The 19,457-nt window shown below is 34.5% G+C and overlaps 1 protein-coding gene across 1 annotated transcript in view; it reads right to left on the bottom strand.

Annotated features, from left to right (window-relative positions):
* PTPRQ (protein tyrosine phosphatase receptor type Q) overlaps nucleotides 1-19,457 on the bottom strand; it is a 133,490-nt gene that overhangs the window by 59,689 nt on the left and 54,344 nt on the right. The window contains exons 32-41 of the mRNA XM_048302757.1: nucleotides 18,963-19,145; nucleotides 18,161-18,262; nucleotides 15,757-15,877; nucleotides 11,884-12,044; nucleotides 10,171-10,316; nucleotides 3,269-3,434; nucleotides 2,512-2,802; nucleotides 2,007-2,282; nucleotides 1,070-1,221; nucleotides 106-247 (exon numbers count right to left, since the gene is read on the bottom strand). Coding sequence (XP_048158714.1) covers nucleotides 106-247; nucleotides 1,070-1,221; nucleotides 2,007-2,282; nucleotides 2,512-2,802; nucleotides 3,269-3,434; nucleotides 10,171-10,316; nucleotides 11,884-12,044; nucleotides 15,757-15,877; nucleotides 18,161-18,262; nucleotides 18,963-19,145 — 1,740 coding nt within the window. The remainder of the gene's footprint in view (nucleotides 1-105; nucleotides 248-1,069; nucleotides 1,222-2,006; nucleotides 2,283-2,511; nucleotides 2,803-3,268; nucleotides 3,435-10,170; nucleotides 10,317-11,883; nucleotides 12,045-15,756; nucleotides 15,878-18,160; nucleotides 18,263-18,962; nucleotides 19,146-19,457) is intronic.

The following is a 19,457-nucleotide window of genomic DNA, read 5'->3' on the forward strand; positions in this document are numbered from 1 at the left end:
TAGGTTGTGTTTTCTTTGGAGAGATGAGGAAGACTTTTGTTCAGCCATACAAGGAAAATAAATATATTTAAACAGAACTTCAGCTTAGAAAAAGTCACATCTAACCTGATTCCATCGTTGTAAATTGGACAGCATTACTGAACTGATTGCCATTCCCAAGCTTGGTAAATGCAGAGACACTGATAAAATAGGGGCTGTATGGTTCTAACCCAACAAGGTTTGCCTCATGGTTTGAACCTGAAATGTTCTTAAGGAAGAAAAAATTATTAGTACACAATTAATCTCTAGAAACATTGCGGGCTTCACCTTGAACCTACTGAAATGAACAGAGGATTTACAGCCATAGTTTTGCCTCTTCCACTCTGAGTAGCTTTCAGTCAAATACTGAAAACCCTTTCCAGCTTCACATCAACCCCTCTTACCTTCTACTTCCTTACTACACCTCTGCAGTGGAAGAGATAGCTTCTAATTTCTTTTACTTTACCTTAACTAGATACATAGATTGATGAAGACTTTTTTTATTAAAAAAAAGCTAAAACCTACCACTCAATTCCTTGGACCTGTTTATGCAAGGCATGTTTGAACCTGAACATTTATATAGCAGCTATTTCAGTTACAATTTACTCAATTATTCTTATTCTGCATTTTTTTTTAAGTGAAGACCTCTGAACAGTTTTACTATTTTATAAGATGACTAGGAATTACTGTCTTTTTGAATCATGAAAGTCCATAGATATTAAATAGCTAAACAAAGGTAGCCACAAGGCAAGTAACTACTGTCATTTTATAACATCAAGCTTACACTAAAATACAAATTAAGATTAATAAATCTCACCATTAGTGAAACATCAGAAGCTCAAAGCAAGTTAACGTCAAACAATTTTTTTCTGTTTAATTTGAAAAGTTGAATTACAGGTATGGTGGGAAGGGAATTAAACTGTCTTAGCAAATAGGAATTTATAGGAACTTCATAATTCTAGGAGCATGATATTTAAAATATTTGCCATATCATTTTTCCTAAAGCATGAAAAAATATTTTAAAAAATTATACACTCAATTAAAAACATACCCAAAAAAATAGTTTTTCAGTGTTGTTCTGATAAATCTTAAAATTATATCTCATAATAACACCATTTGACTGGGGACTTGGATCCCATTTTAGCCACACAGAATCTGCGGTGTAGTTGATAATGGTCAAGTTCTGGGGTGGAGCTAATGGCACTGGAAAAGAGAAATGCTATTGAGTTCCAAATCACAAATAATCCAGACAAAACAAAACACTTTGCACATGCAGAGAACATAGGTACTTTTGTTTACATTTGTATCTAAACTCAAGCTAACAGTACGTCATTGTTATTTCAATCTTTCTTCTTCTTCTTTGACATGAAACAAATTCCATTAATCCAGAATACATGTTTAGTCAGCAAGGGATCTTCTTAGAGATCTAACAAAACTATTAATCACTTAAACATCCCTACTGTCAGAACTAAGACATTTAACAAAAGCCATATTACATATATAACTGGAATGAGGTATACTTTGCTTTCTACACCATATATGGAGCCCAACTCATATATTTAAAAGATATGTCATTTACCATGCAGCGGAGAGGAGGTTCATGTAAAGGAAAACTGTGTCAGTGTGTCAGAAATATTTACATGTTTTATCATTTTTCAATTACATGAGCACATGAAGAGAAAGGTACTGTTGCTTGCTTCAAAATCCCTGACATTTTGGAAACAATAACACATTCCAAAGGCAAAAGATATTTCTTCATGGAGTTATTTTTGTAATCCTATGCAGAATGTGACCTCCTCTTGCACAGTGTGGCAGGAGGAGGAGCACTCAGAAGCACTTGTCTTGCAGTGTTTCCTTCTGAAAGCTCTTCACCCACAGACCAATGGAAAATTAATTCTTCATTTCAACAGGTCTGATGCTCAGATCTAAGATGGATGCAGTAACATAAGGCTGATATTTTGAAGTTGGTTACAACTGAATTTTCTCACCTGACTCATCTGTGTAGAACTGAAGCACAGCGGATGGACCTGGTCCTTTTATTGTTCTTGCAGCTGCATAAATGCTGTACAATGTGAATGGCAGAAGGTCTTCCAAGATGATAAAATTATTGGTGGTAGAGAATGAGTTATTCCTTTCTGGCCCATATAGGTTTAAATCATAACGTATTATAATACCATTTGGCTTAATAGGAGGGTCCCATGAAAGCATAACTGAGGTAGTTGAGAGATTTGAAAATGTTTTGATTACAGGTGCAGATTCTGGGACTATATGAAGAAACAATAAAGAGAAAAACAAGGATAATCTCAGAAAAATATGAGTTAGAATGAAAAATTCCATTTCATGGTGTCAAAGCAGAAATGTGTAGCAGCTGTTTGTGTCACTGTATAACAAAAAAACTTTAAGTGACACAAGAAAAACACAATTTTTTTTCTTTTAGAAAGTTATTTGGGGTTTTTTTTATACATTTCCTTAGGAATTAATAAAAAATCTTACCATCTTCATCAGTTCTTATATGAAGACTTAGAGCATGCCGTTCAGAAGATCCTTTATCAGTGGCTGGCGTGATTTTCAGAATGTAATCAGTATATTTCTCCAGATCATCAAAAATTATGCTCATGTTGTAAGTAAGGAAAGATAATGTCTTACTGGTTCCCAGTTGCATTAAACTTAGAGAAACATGAAAGAAGACTAAGCCATTTGGCTTGGATGGTGGAAGCCAGCTTACATTTACAGAAGATGAGGAAATGTTTTGATAGACCAGATTTTCAACAAAACCTTCTGGGACTATGAGAGATAATAAGCAAAAAATTAAATGCATGGATTACAGTAATAAAACATACAGACCCAAGCCAGAAATAACTGTTCAAAATATAATTAGTCTGAAAATGTCAGTTGTAATATTTTTTACAACTTTTAAAAATGATTTTTGTTTCAATATCAAAAGAAAAATAGTTGAAGGCATATATGAATAATCATCTCTGTTAAATTTGTTTAAGAAAAGAGTTTTAATGACATCTTAAGACAATAATTTTATTGCTTGTATACACAGAGGCTTTTGAGCTATGTTAGTATTTCAAAGACTTAGATCAAAATGCCCTCCTGGCAAAGATAAATATTGCAGCATTCAAAACCACTCAATGATATGTTTTTGACTTTGCCATCATAACAGTAAAATAATTTTTAAGTTAGAGAATATTTAATAAATATAAGCACTGATATACAATGAGCACTAAAAAAGTTATTAACTTACTATCCTGATCTGTGTACACATCTATTTTTTCACTGGTTTTGTTTCCATCTCCAAATGCTGTGCTTGCAGTTAACCATAAAATATAATGGCTGTATTTTGCCAAGTCATCCAGCACTACAAATGGAGACACACTGACGTTGCTGTCATTACCATGACTTGTGAAATTCTAAAGGGAAAAAAAAAAAGAAAACGTTACCACTTAAAATGTTTTTAATCACTGATTTCTCTTTCTAGCTCCCCATTTAGCCATCACCACCAGCACCAGCAGCAGACATGATTCACCATAGCATTCAGAAGACATAAACCTGTACTTTGACTCCTAATGAGTACTGATTTTTTTCTGAAATACTCGATTGTATGATGTCTATTTTTACTGCTTGTAATACTACAGAGTACATAATTGTCTTCTCCTGTTGTTTGTAATTGTTGAATGCCAGTTCAGAGATTAAAACTGTTATATTGCAGTGTGTTTATCCATATTTCATCCAGAAAATTACAAAAAAAAAAAGCAACATCTACTAATTGCTCATAGATTACCTGAATCACGCATGCCTTGGCTGATCATTATTAATCAAAACAAAGGTTTTCTCTCTCTAATCTATTTTTATGAGGGTAGATTTTGAACTTAAAACTTTCAGTGGCAGAGATCTCACTGCATCACTTGATAAACATTTCCTTTTGTTAGTTGTCCCTCCCAATAACAACGTGCCATTATCTCTAAGGAAATGTCTATAGTGAGTGGACCATGTTAAAACAAAGGCATCAACAGAATTTTTTTCCTTTCTTCAGTTACTTGCTAATGAAAGGATAGCAGCAGAACCTAGACCCACTTTCTTTTGAACTGTGTAAGAAAATGTCACTAATACTGTGACTACAGCAATAGGCTAGTGCTTCAGATCAGCACCTCTAAGGAGGCTATTCCTGTTTAGGATCAACAACTTTGGAAGATGAAAAGAAAAACTATAAAGCATATTATTTATGTAAGTTCAGCTATACCACATAAGCGAATGTGTTGAATCATCCACTGCTTTACAGGAACCTGACTTAGAGGATCCCACACAGTTTGTTTCATGATTTGAAAATTGTTGAGAAGTTATTTAGCCCATAGGCATATTCAGATCAAGCATTAGGTCAAATCTTCGCTGCTGATTCAAAGAGCCAGTAGCATTCCTCTCTGACAGCCACATTGCTCCATTAAGCAGATGGCATGGACAGCACTTCTCAGGACCAAAGAAGTCCTAATTTTTCTACATAGCAACATTTTCAGGGTGAGATTTATTTTTCCCAAACCCCTGATGAATTCCAGCTATTTGGCCAGCCTCCTATTTTTGGTATTAGATCTAATCCACATCCTCCACTTCTTTAAAAACCAAGTTAGCTTTCAAGTAAATGCTTTTCTGAAAAAACGAGGCTGTGAGAGCAAACTTACTAAAGCAGGAGAAAGGCAACAGAAATATTTGGGTGTTAAAATTTAGAAATACCACATATAAGCACAGACATGCTAAAACTGCATACTGAAAAATGGATTATATTTCCCATGAGGAAAGTTCCTACTGAAGAAGTCACTGTTATGTGCCCTGTCACAGCTGAATCAGTACTGTACAAACTGATAGTTCAGTACACAATCTTGGTATCTGTCACCAAAACATATCAATTTATATATTTAATGCAACACATCAGCAATATTTTTTATGGGCAAAATATTTTTATTTTTTCAGAAAACAATAGGTGACACTCTCAGCCATTTCCCTGAGATTTTTATACCTGTACCTGAGACCTAGTTTTCCCTGCAGTCACTAGTACTTACACAACATAAATAAGTAAACAGTTTGTTTGGCAATGAAAATTTAAGCCTTTTTTTTGAATGCAGAACAGAAGCTGCACAAATTGTGAGTACAAATTTTTATATCCACTCCTATTAACTGAATATAAGCACACTGTTAGTTTTGCCCAAAAGATTAAGTTAAGCCAACATCAGTCAAAATACAAAAAATTCCACCTAAATATATTACTTTCTTCTAAAATTAGTTTGGATTTCACACTAGCTTCATACCTAACTGAAAAAGGCTGGAAAGAGCTTTGTGTTACATTTGGTAGGTTAAGATACAGGAAACAGTGGATCCAATTCTCAGGTATTTAATTAAACTTTCTAATACTTAAGCAGGGCATGACAGAATACATCATCTGGCCCAGAAGAAGCATTCTAATGCCCTCTTTCTGTTATTGTTATTATTATTATTATTACTGTTAGCAATGATTAGTAATTTATAACATCTAATAATGAGACTTTTTTTAATAAGCCCTTAAATAACAACCTGAGTATTCAAGGTAAAAATGGCAAGGCTACCGCATCAAGTTTTGATCCTAGATTTAAGGGGAGTTTATTGGTATGAACAGCTGAAAATTCAACTCTTAGTTTAAAAAGCATACCTTTACAATTCAGCCAGCTGTCTGGCAGTTAAAGACTCAGTGAACCAACGTGAATATTATTAACGGGGTTTTGGTGGGTCAACAAAAACTATTTTGAGAGGTAGTTCCTTTACTTTGAGGAGCCCAAGGAGTGGAGATTATCTCAAACTACTGATATGACAACATATTAGGAAAAAAAAGGAACACATAATTAAGAGTAACAATGAGCAGGAAGAACTGTGTGGGTACAAACTGAGAAGAGATGAAACTTGTACTAATTGTACCCTGGGGATAGAACACTATAGGAAGTTTTACAATTAACTGTGGCTGCAGATGAAAGGAAACAGCTTAGGATCTTTGGCTACAGCTGAAGAAATTCTTCCTTCTGTCCCTTTCTTCATCCATACATGAAAGAAGTTTTGACATAGCAAAGTATCAGATTATTAAAAGCAGCTAAGTGTAAGCAATACACTCAAGCCATGAAAGTGTCAGCAGAAACTAGTATCTTCTTCACCTCAGGAAGTGGCAGATATTTCCAGGGGCATAAAGCTGTAATTAGCTGTATATGGAAATATGGTGATGCTCTTCTTCACTTTTAACCTTTTTCCCCTGTTCTGTTTTCTTCTTTAGGTTCATTGTGTTGCATTCTTGTTTCAAGTTGGAGGGTCACACACTTGACTCTGGCGATCAGGTGAGTGGTGACACTGTGAGGGCTAATCCAAACCATCCTTCAAGGACCGTAATAGTCACTGTTCCAGTAAAAACCTAAGTGAAGTTATTTCCTTTCTGTGTGCTCTGCCATTCTGAGACCAGCTTTTTAAAAACTTGCAGTTTATTTTAGGGAAGTTCCCCTTTTTATCCCTACTTTGGTCATATTGGTGAAAGAAAATGTTTGGTTGTTAAGTAATATAGCACATTGTTTGCATCCCTTGTCTGCATCCCAAGGGTAGACCAAGTTGAATTTCACTCTGAACTGTATCCAGTCATATTCACTTCAAGTGGCTTGAGGTAGAGGTTGGATGATTTGGGGTCTGATGTTCAGTTGCTAGAAGGATCATAGGCTTTTTTTCAGTACTTTGCTCCTGGTTCCCCCGTCTGGTTTGTCAGAGCGGGACATTTTTCATCTGTACTGAAATTGCTATACGAGGGAACTTTATTGAATCATAAATTTATATTTGTAATTAGCACCTTTCCCACTTTCTTGCTAATCAAAACACAAATATATAGAGATTGAATAGAAGAGTTTATTCAAATCAATGATATCTTCCATAGGTTGATATTTAGCCATGAGACAATTACTTCCATAAAGTCTTTGACTTATTTCCTTGATAAGACTGAAAATGTGGGCAGTATGATTGCTTCAAGCACCAGGCAAGGCATCACAGAGCAAAACATGCAAAGCTGCTACTGCAAACAATGAAAGCTTGAATTGTAGGAGCCCAGCAGTGTCACAGAGAAGTGATGTGAAGAAAAGGTACAGTGTCATGTCATCTGTGAAGGAAGTACTCTTTGTCAGCATACATGTCGTATCTTTACAGCACTGGGACAGGATATATATACCAAGAAGTAGCATATTCCCTAGACCTATGACAGCAGAATATGAAAGATAAAGCTGAACTGGAACCTAGCCTAATGCAGGTAATGGTTTCTTCTAGCTGGCTACCGGTCATTCCTCCCTCTCTGACACATTTTCTTTTACAACTGTCAGCATCCCCATAGAAACAGCCCACTCATCTACCAAAATCTTTAAATCTAATCTCCATCACTAAATATTTCCTTCTGCTATTCTGGTTCTGAACCTTACGTCTGAGCATCCCAGGCCTTCTGACTGGACAGCTGCAGTGTTATTTTTCATGTAGATCAGTAAAGCAAAGAAACTATATATTATTTTTCTGACTTATGAAGATACATAAATTTTCCCTTTATGAAGGAAAACTCAAGTTTCTGCATCATGTAAAGGAGTAAACTGTATCTTTTATCTCAGGTCTTTTTTATATCCTAAATAAAACACTCTGCAGATATTAACTTCCTAGTTTTAACATATTAATAGTCAGTAGTTTATATAATTTGGTTTTAATATGCCTGAGAAGTTTGAGAGTGTGTGAGAACTGAGAAATTGAGACAACAGAATAGCACCAGTTTTAGTATGACTTCTTAATCTATTTCAGATTATGAAAGCACTGGGAGATGTTAACTTGCTTGATATTCTTCAGCAAGGGTGGATTTTCAGGCATCTAGAAGATATACTTTAAGACTTGGACCTCTGGAATTATGTCCTGACAAAGAAACAGAGGAAAGACTGATAGAGAATGGCTGCCCACAACATCAAAATGTGAAACGTGAAAAGATACCTACTTCTTAAATTCTCCTGTTTAATTTCTCAAACTGAAAATACAGTTTGGATAAACATAAGCAGAATGGTTACCTCGATGCAGAGTATTTCAGCTGAGGATTCTTTCTTTCCAAATGTGTGCAATACAAAACTTAGCAACAGATCCTACAATTACATGGTTATACTTCTAAGTTACAGATAGTTGTAAGCTATACGTATGCATACTTGTGCAGCTTACAACTGTCTCTATATGTCATATAAATATATAAATAGTCACATATCAGGCTGACTTTTACACATGCATTTCTCCCTTGTAAAAAGAGTAATATAAAATATCTGACAGAAATGAGTTGTCTTTTTTTACCTGTTCGAAATCTGTCTTGCACCCACAGGCATGCCAAGGTACAGAATAGGACTGCAGCGTAGATATGGTAGTTGTTATGCTAAGCAGTGAGCAGACAGGATGTGAAGGGCAGAAGAAGTTAAAGAGAGCAGACAGATTAAGATTTGATCATGATTTGAGAGATTAACGTTCATATCCCATGGGCAATAAGAGACAGATGCAACAGCAGCTGAAATCTATCTTCAGACGGCAGAGGGATGAGATAAAAATCAAAGTCAAAATGATGAAAATGGTAGTTTCCACACACAGAAGTAGAGCTACTGTCAGCACTTTCCTGCTATCCACCTCATAATATGCCAAAGCAGCATTAACTTCCACTTGTGCCACTGTCCTTTCCCTGCCTGACTGCATTACAGGATAATAAAACTGGACCCTCGCCTTGCTGGGCCAATGCTACCGTGCTCCATCTTCCCTATCTTCCTCCTTTATTTCCAGAGTCCTGGGCACATCCTGGGGGATTTTCTCTTCCTCTCTCAGAGTAAGCTTCACCTTACTCATTCATCTCAGAGCTGCACCTTCCTAAAGGCACGAATAGTCCAAGTCCATAGTCCTCCTCCAAAATTTCTTGAGATGTACTTCATAGGATGGGCTAGTTCAGGCGCACTGATGCAAAGGTTTGCCCAGAGATTTGTTAAGGAAAATGCTGTTGTTATAGCAGTATGTGCAAACAGAGTCTACATTCTGAACTGTAGCCCTGATTTTAATCTCAATTTTAATCAGAATATGAACTCATGGCACAGTCCTGCTTGCACCTGAAACTATGCAGAGCCAGGCAACCACATACCTTCACAGAAGTCAGAGAAGTGTACACACTGAAGTATGGCAGCAATTACTCACTCACAGATATTTGTAACATTTGTGAACACTTTTTCTAGTTATCCTCAAACATATGCATACTTCACCTTAGACATATCTTGAGCATAAATTTATGCAGTCAAGGTTATTTTCCATACATAATTTTCTAAATGAATTTATATTTCTTGTTTTTCTTCCATATGTGTAAAACTTGTGACAAAAGACCTGTAAAGGAAGCTTATTTCCCTTATTATATTTCTGTACCATAAGATATTCATAGAAAGGAGAACAGAAAGATTATATATAAAATTGATGTGTAGTGCATAATTAAGGATGAAAGCAGCAACAGCAAAAAAACCTATGTGAAAATAAATCACCAAAATATTATTTATAAGATTTTGCCTTTTAAGCTTTAACATCAGAGTATCAATATCTTTGCTTCAGTATAGTAAACAGTAATTTCCTCCGGAGAGTAAGAAAAATATGAAGTAAAAATGTGTTCCCTACTTTCATATTACCTTCATATTTTCAATACTGTACAAACATGTATTAAAAAGTAAAACCAGAACCAGAAATTTCATTGCTAGATTAGACTAAAATAAATACTCTTGAGGATGTGCCATGCATGTAGTGGGTCTTGACTCTATCCATTACATATGTTAAGCGTATATGTATTAAGCGCACGTGTGCATATATTTATATAGATACATGTACATATAAACTTTGCATAATGGAATATTACACAAAATCTACTGGCTTTAATGATTAATGATATGAATGCTTAGTGGGATACACAATGTAACATGATTACAAGATATGCTTCTGCCTTTGTGAGCTAAAATACTACATCATGATAAAGGAAATATGAAAAACCAATTTATTGATAACCATAAAATTGATTTAATCTTTAAGTAATTATTAGAACATTTCTTGACTTCTATGAAAGAATATAAATAAGCTTACCTGTATGAATATTCCTGAATTATTTTTGAAATAAACTGAGTAGTACAGTATATTTCCATTAGGCTTTTGAGGAGGAGACCAGAATAACATTATTGATGTGGAAGTAAGGTTTCTGTATGTAACATCTTTCGGTGCATCGCTTGGTGCTGGAAAAATGTTAAGTTTTAGCATACCTAAAGCTTTTCTATCTCAGGGTTTTGTACATTTTAGTACCTGAGGAACATCCACTATGGTAGATCTTACAGTATCCTATGGCAAATTAAATGTATTTCTGATTATGGTATAGAAAATGCTTCACAAAAAAAATTAAATAAAACTGTAAATGTAAAAATGAATTTTTAAAACACTTTTTCAGCTGTATTTGTATTTAGCTGCATTTGTGAACAGACAGAGTTTTCTTATAGAATTTGTCCTGTACTTACTGCTTTGTGCACATAGAAAATCTAATTGGCAAACATTGAAAGTTGACAGAGTTAGGTCTCTATACTCCAAATACGGTTAGTAAGGAAAAAAAGGACTTGTTTTACAAAACCTAAATTAAAAGCCTTGTTCTCTCTGATTATAAACAGAATTTAGTCTCACAACCTATGTGGGTAAACCAGGTACATAACTTGGACAGTATGATAATTTCACTTTTTTCCTCTTTTCTCAGCCTATTAAATGTGCAGGAAGACTCCTGTAAGACTTCTTCAATTAATCTCTCCTCCTGTTTTATAAAGAATAGCAGCATATGGTTCTTCTCAGTAACACAGTGATGTAGGAGAGCTAAATTCAATCCCTTAAGTCAGCTTAGGAGAATTTAAATCAAGATTTCTCAGCATCCAAGAAAGTGCTGTACAGAACATGCAGTAGAGTACTGAACACTCCAAGTTATGTACCTCTCTTGCTTTGTGCTGCTCTAGTTTGTGTAAAATACTAAAATATTAATTGGAGGGGGAACCCCAGGACCAGTAACTAAAAGTCTGTCCCTATAAAGTCAATTCTTATTTCCATAACAGCTTTAATAGCAATGACTGTAAATACCTACAACCTGATGATGTAGACAGACTTTGGAGGGATGGCTTCAATAGATGCTAATCCTGCCAGTGGTTGTGAGTTGGGGAATTGCTTTATCTATGCAGGATGATTCTGAAATATGCCTACATACACCTATTTTGGAACCACATCAATATGATTGATGCAAAACCAGACACAGTACTTAAACTGAATGACTTTCAAAGCACAGTATACACTATGATCATATAAAAGTCACTTTCCATGTTGGAAGTATAAAATAATTAAAATAGAATAAACAAATCAATGTACACTTATAGAGCTCATTTTCGAATTAAAAATATTTCAGATTTAAGAGGGATACTCTAAGAAGTATTTTCCCTATCAGAAGTTGTGTCATGGCAGCTTAAAGTAAGGATCTAGTAAAATATATTACAAAAATAATTTATTTCAAAGTTTAGAATGAAATTATTTGGATCTTACCTGTTCTGAAGAGAAATGCTAATTTCTTCTCAGTATAAGTTAACATAAATACCAATCATAATTTTATAGAGCCACAGATACTTGTAGACATAAGGATAGAGCCACACAGACAGGTAGCACGTCTCTTCTTGACAAGTCAAATGTCACTTCTACTTCAGTGGCTTTATTAACTTAAATAAGGCTGACAGAATTTTAAGGCTGAATGAAAATAAAGGTTCATAGTGTATATAAGCTTACCTCCTTCAGAAGTTCTGAATGTTATAGTATCACTTTTTATGTTGCCATCTCCAAATCTTGTACTTGCTGTTAGGTAAGCACTATACTCATTGTTATATTCTAAGTCTGTCAACTCCAGTGACGTTTCTGTTACATTTACACTCCTCTTTGACATTTTATTCCTAAAGAAAAAAGTATTTTATTAATTATATACACACACGCCATATCTCTCTATATACAATTATGGCATTCGTTGTAAAACTGAAACATGCAATATTGTGTTAAATACAAGTAGTTTAGGTTTTTAAAATAGGCTAGGATAACTTTTTGTCTTTTATGGTGAAAAACTAATTTTTGTACTGTGACATCGAGGTAGGGCTCTTCATTTTGTTCCTTAAAATAATAACACCCCAATACTCCACAGAAATATGTTTATAAATTACATCAACAAAGACAATGGCTATATGAAATAACTAAGGAGGAGTATTTCTATCTCTTAGCTGTTTTCAAATGGTTATGTGTACCCTTGGGAAGGACAAAGTAGGGCATAACTAAACTGTCTCCCTGGACAGGAATAGCGAAATATAAAAAGATTATAGCAGGGAGCATGCCCTACTGTGACACTGTGAAATTGGTCAGAAGGCTGAAGTTATAAATGGAATAATAGAAGATGATATGGAACAGGAATTAGCTGGTGCTGAGTTAATTCTGGTGGAATGTAGCAGAGGATCAGAATGGAACTCTAGTCAGGTCAAAACCCGCCTAGAAAGACTGTAAGATGTAACATTAATAAAACACTGCTATTAGCATAGGTATGAAATGATTATCAGAAAGTAAAATAAGATACAGAAATAACTAACTTGAATTCAAAAAGTCTTTATTCATTGTAAAGTCATTATTCCTTGTAAAGTTAATGTAATCTTTTAAGAAAAAAAAAAAGGAGGAAAATAAAAACCTAACAATCCATTCCTTCAAAGATTTCTATATGAGTAGGTGTCCTGTGTCTCTAATGGGATTTCATACAGAGATGATAATTTGATAAGTAAAACAAAATGTCTTACTCCAGGAGTCACTGTGAAGCTTTTCACAAATGACAATGTGTTCTAATACTAAAAAAAAGAAAAAAGTTATTAAAAACTACTAGATTTTCATCCTTTGATAACTGGATGACTGTCCTATTAGCAAAAATCACCATCTAATATATCTGAAATAAGGTTACATTAACAAATAAATGGAATGAGAAAGTGTATGAGAATGAAAAAAAATCCTCCTTAACCCTCAGATTTTGAGTGGAATGTCACTTGACATGGGAAACACTCTTGGCAATAGAGAAAGTTAACATTTACATTTTTCCCAAACTTCTGACATTTTTAATAGTCAGTAAAATTTACAAGAGATTGCAGCTGTGCTTATCAAACCCTGTACAAAGAAAGACATCTTTTCCTGGATCTTTGCCCAGGGTATTCTTAGTATGGAAATACGTATCTGGTTATAATTTAAGTAAGAAGAAAATCCACAGCTTAGTGCTGCAAACATTTCTACTCTTGAGTAACTACACTTTTACATCTGAGTTGTCAAAAAACATTTCCACAACTAGGCACAGAAAGAAGAACAAAAGCTTGAGGTATTTCAAGGGAAGTTGATTTTCTCTTCAGAAACAACTGAGATTGAAATAAAAATAAGAAAACACTAATCAAAGTGAGTGCAGTCTTTGCAGACAGCAAGAAAGTACTTAGCAGAATAAGTTAAGCCAAGAAATCTTAATGAAGAAAAATATTACAAAAAGGTCTTAAACAGCATTTTTCAAAAATGCAAACAACAGAGATTCTAAGAAATTGCATACTTTCATTTGATAAATACAGGTACCATATTTTCTTAAAAATCTGTACCTGAAAATAGATCTAGTCAACAAGTATCTCACAAAAATTTGTAGAAAAGGATAATGCCAAAAAAACAATGGCTACATACAAGTTCAGCAATTTTGTTAATTGCACATTTAATACTCAAAAATTTCATTTAGGGAGTATGAGTCTGTAGGCTCAAGGCAGGAAGAAAGTTTCTTTGATACTCCCTAGCACCCAAAACCACCTTGTCTTCTGACAAATTCCATGAAATATAACTGAAAACATTGCAGATATCACCCTCTCTATTCTCTTTGTTGTGGATTCTTGTTCCAAATCAGCTAAAGAAAGGTTACCAAATTCTCTACAACTGTCGCAAAATATTTAAGTGAAGGAACACTTATTTAACATCTGTAGTAACCTTCTTCCTTCTGCTTTATTGAGAAGCACTGGGATTAACAATCTCCTCCAAAATATATTGAATACCTCCCAAGAGCAGCAACTATATGGCACTACAGTTTGCCTTGTCAAATCTCCCCCTGCAATGCATTTTATGAAACTGTAGGGACAGCTCTGTTAAATACTTGAAATTTCTCTCCTTCCCCCACCCCCCTCCCTCCCTGCCAAGGAAGGAGTGAAGTTATGGCCTCTTTGAAGGCAAAGGGAGTTTTTCTCCAATGTCCTTGCCTTAACATGATACATAAAGCCTCTCTAAATTTAGGTATGGCACAGTAACGACAGACAAGACAGAGCAAAAAGAATATGGGGCAAGGCTTACAGCAAGAGATTATGTGGTTGCTTAATTGAAATATTTAGAAAGATGGATCATTTAAGAGTTTTTTTAAAAAATACTTCTGGTTAAATCTTTTCTCATAGTAACAAAAGCAGTAAGTTATAAGGGAACATAAGGATGAAAACTTGCATAACCTCAATTCTTTGAACACAGTGTGTATCAAAAAACATAGCCCTTATCATGAAGTAGCTCTTCCCTAGCTCAAGGACAGTCATCATTTGAAAGAGCAACAGACATTCCCAATAGAGTAGAATTAACAAGAGAAGACAAATTTAACTTTTCTGAAAAGAAGACCTTGCTCCTCTTCACTTTATCATCAACTTAACTAGAAATTACAATTTAAAAAAAAAAAAATGTAGTGACTGAGGCCAAACCCTACCCCAAAACTGTCAAATAACGATAAAATAATGTAAGCTCAAGAGCAGTGTGCCCATAACAACTGCAGATTTGCACATCTGGTTTACATCTTATAATGTGCACTTTAGTATTTGATTCCTGCACCTTAGTACTGGCAATAAAATGGTAAAGCACAAATGCAATATATTAATAGTGATCAATAAAAAATATTTTCACTCCCAGTAGAAGTTATAGATCTTTGAAGAGATGCCATGTCACTTGACCAAACTATGTTATGCAAGGAATAGGACAGAAGCTGCAAGTTTTAAAGTGACAAAACTCCTTTGTAAAGGTGAAAAAATATCACAGCAGGATGTCAGGAGGGAAAAAATGGGAAAAAAAGGTTAGATAGAAAAAACTAAAACACAATAAATGAAAAGTATCTGTTAAAAATACTCGTTTGCTATTAATGTAATAAAACCAAAATGTAACAGCAGATATAATTGATAGCTCATACAAAAACTCTGAACATGGCTCTTACTGTCTAAAAGAGGAGGCAATATTTCTCTATTTTAAGCCTATTTCAAATCTCCTTGACAATTCAGCATGGGTTTGTGCCCTGCTGTGCAGCAGGCCTAATCAGAATATAATGAAAATAGTCACCATGCTCTAGTTTAAATTTGAATTCACTTACTACAGCATAATGTTTGGAAAAATGTTGAGGATTCTTACAAAATGTTGAAATTGTTCCCCCAGTTTTTGGCTACTCTGAATTTGCATATACAAAAGCTAGTATTTTAAGTGCTGGATGAATATTTGTTCTCCCAAAACATATAATCAACATATTGTGTAATAAAAACCTAACATTCCTGATAGGTTACAGATTAACATTTATCCTCAGAACTACTTCCAGAAAAATCTTACCAGACATAAACTGTGTAATAGAGGATAATTCCATTTGGCTCCAGCGGTGGTTTCCATGACAACTTCACAGTGACACCCAACAACTGTTGTACAGAGAGGGCTTGTGGAGGAGAACTTGGAGCTATAAAATGAGAGAACAGGACACAACATCTTGTTGAACAGCTAAGATCGATGGGATACACAGCATCCTTAAATGGGCTTTTAATTATTTGTGATAGAAAATTAACCTTGTACCACATGGGTACAGTATCCATCAGCTAATGTTAAGGCACAGCTTCTTTTCCTTTTTCTGACAGATGATAAAAGAAGATTTTGCATGGTGGTGTTAGAACATCTGTTTCTGTGATTCAATGGAAAAAGTACTTCATGAGAAAACAGAGCGGTGGCTAGGTCACAGTGACTCACCTACTGCCCGAGTATATTGCTGTAATTTTTTTTCCCTTCTAATAAAAGCAAGACCTTTATAGATATGAACACATGTAAAATACAGCATAATAGTTCCCCTGAGGAAAAAAAGATGCTGTAAAGAATAATACAAAACACCAAAAGGTGGAAAAACAGATAAGCATGGCATTGAGAGATTATAAAATTGTGGGATACTAGACAGTGATAAAATCTATTCACTCCATCAGATAAGGACCACATTCATACATTTAACATGTCACAAGGGCAAATTAAAAGATAGACATTCACTGAGACCCTTAAAATTCATTTTAAGATGATCTCTAGATGACACCCTATCCCAACTCTCTAGGGAAACATTGTAAGTAAATGAAAATGTTAGACCATGTTTGATTTTTTTCCTAAGGTTCTTATTAATTTTACTGAGGAAAAATAACTCATGTATGCATAAGCAATACTGCTTTATTGTCAGTGTGTTATTGAGAAATGAATCTTCATCTTGATTCACAGACCTATGTATCACTATAAAGTAATATTAGAATTACATTTGTTTTTCTCAAATTAAACTGAAGAGCATCATGCACTAAAAATTCAGGTCATAGCTGTAGTCATGCATGAAAATTGAGAATATGAGCATAACTATTAGCAAATCTATGAAACATTTGGTCTGAACCTTGGAACACTGTGTTCCTGTGAATACGGAACATGTGGTGTATTATAAATATTGTTGTTTTTCACTTCTTGTTGCTTTCACTAATTGAAAGTTGGCATAAAGGTTTTATAACTCTTTATATTATAGGAAAAACTCTTTTATATTGTTCATTAACAAAGTTTCACTGAATTCACTGAGTTTATATGCCAGTGAAAAATGTTAACAGCTGTATTTTGTTTTACTTGTTATATTATCCTCAGTGGCTACATAATAAAAGATCTGTCATACAGTGAATGTCATCTTTTTGACATGTCTAGTTCATTCTACAATTCTTATTCAGAGGATTTTTTTCCTAAAGAATAGAAACTACATTGCTCTAAATAAAAATACTCTCTGCTAAAAAAATGGATTTATCCAAATGAGCTCTTTTCAGTCTGCTCCACCAACATAACTCTTGAGCAAAGTTTTTATACTGATGGTGTGGCTGGTGGGTTGCTTGTGTCAATGCCACTTTAGAATAGATTCCCAGAGATTTCCTCCCTAGTCAATGGAGAGGAACAGACACAGCCTTCTCCAAAATGTGTCTCACAGCACCTAAGATTTTTGCTATGAATTTTTTTTTCAGAATTCCCTGGCAGAATCTAGAGAGGTGATCAATGATAACTTCCCACAACTACATTGTGTACTGAAAGTACAACTATAATTTTAAGGTTACTCTGCTGATTTGTTACCTACTGTACAAATTAGCAGGGGTTGCAACAACTGTCTTCTACCCTCAGCCTGCAGTGCAGAGCACTCCCCTGCTCAGTTTGGAAGTCTAGTGCTACAGATGATGGACTTCAGTCATTTTCATAATATTAATAATTTCATATCTATCTATGTGTATCTGTACATGCATCTGTTTAGAAGAATGCAAAAATCTTTCCCCCAAAAAACCCACAGAAATGTCCCTGGGCAATTCAAACTGGCTTTTTGTGGTTTTCCTTTTCCCCAGCTCTCACATGACTGAAAAACCGAATACAGTATTTAATTCTACCATGTCATGTATCAGATTAAAATAATATGAGTACATTAAGATTCTTCAAATTCATAAGATATTGGTAAGGCCAAAAGTCCATGCACAGCAATTGCGACATTTCATATAGCTTGTATTGATAAATCTTTTGGTAGATAGATAGATAGATAGATAGATAAAGTATGTTTGTGTGTAGATACATAGACACAGATAGCAATGGAGAGACATAACTGCCAAAAAAATGCATAAAACTTAAAAACATCTGACATGAAGTGTAAGAGTAAATTAAGAATACAGGTAGACAATAATATACTGAAACTTCTGTTCTGACTTACCATCTTCATCAGTTAGTATATGCAGAGGTGAACTACGAACACCCTCCCCCACTGTGGTACTAGCAGACACTTCTACAGTATATTCTGTATATTTATTTAAATCTAAATAAAAAAGAATAATTCAATAAAACAACCATTCAATGGGACAAAATAATACTGTAAGTATTTTTGAAGTGGTGAATAAGCCTATCACACTCAACTATATCATTAGAGACTGAAGTAAGCGTTGGGAAAGCTTGGAGCACAAAGTATTTTGCAAAAGAAGGGGCAAAGCCCTAATTACCAGTTAATACTTCATATTCCTGGAATGCTTTGCAGTTTGTCCTTGGCTGTACTCGGAAAATGTTGCAGTGAAGGTACTGAGATCCCAGCACTAATTGCTGTGACATGCCTCAGCAATAATGACAGAACTTAGGAAAAGATGCAAAGGTGAGTGGAAAAGGAAGTTTTTTATCCAGAATGTTTTACCCAGTATTTTTATCCAAAATAAGATCATAAAGATATGCAGGTGACCTGAGGGTTTACTTTGTTACAATGATAGGTCTACAAATAGCTATTGAAGTTCCTTGTACTTTAAACATCTAAAATACAGTGAGATATATGTTAGACTATACCATTTAATGCCCATTTCACCACATTATGGCAAGACGCAAGTTATTTCTTAGGACAGAGAGCAAAAAACTTTATGTTAGGGCAAAAAGGATCAGGTCCAACCAATGAACTAATATACCTCTGTCTGTCTGTTGCATGCTTCTCAGAACAACTTACAGTTGCCATAAGTTCCAGATTATTATATACTGGCCTGTGATACGTAGTGTCAGAAGAGTAGTGTTTATGACTCTTTGCTCAGTCCCATTAGTCCTCGTGAGATATATTGTGTAGGTCTGTACGATTCCATTGGGAACGGATGGTGGAAAAAATGATAATTCAATTTCCATGGATGAGATGTTCCTATAGGTTATGTTTTCTGGTGCAGAATCAGGAACTAGAAGAAAAAAATTATGGAAGGTTTCAGTGAGTTTCGTTGATTTGGAAAGAATTTTTATAAATTGGTTTCAATGAAACACATTGTAAACATGTGGATTTGTATCCTATTTTTTTTATGAAATACATTTTAAAAGGGGACGGATTGGAAGATCAAAACCACTCAGATACACACAGTAACAACAAGGTAATTTTTAAAAAATGGATAGAAATCATCTTAATATGCCATATTAAAAAACCTGAAGCATGACACTAAACTTTCCTTCTAACACTCCAGAACTATCACTGCAATTCTTCAAGTTAGCTATTATTA

This window comes from Corvus hawaiiensis, chromosome 4 (assembly GCF_020740725.1).
Source record: "Corvus hawaiiensis isolate bCorHaw1 chromosome 4, bCorHaw1.pri.cur, whole genome shotgun sequence".
NCBI classification, from domain to species: Eukaryota; Metazoa; Chordata; class Aves; order Passeriformes; family Corvidae; genus Corvus; species Corvus hawaiiensis.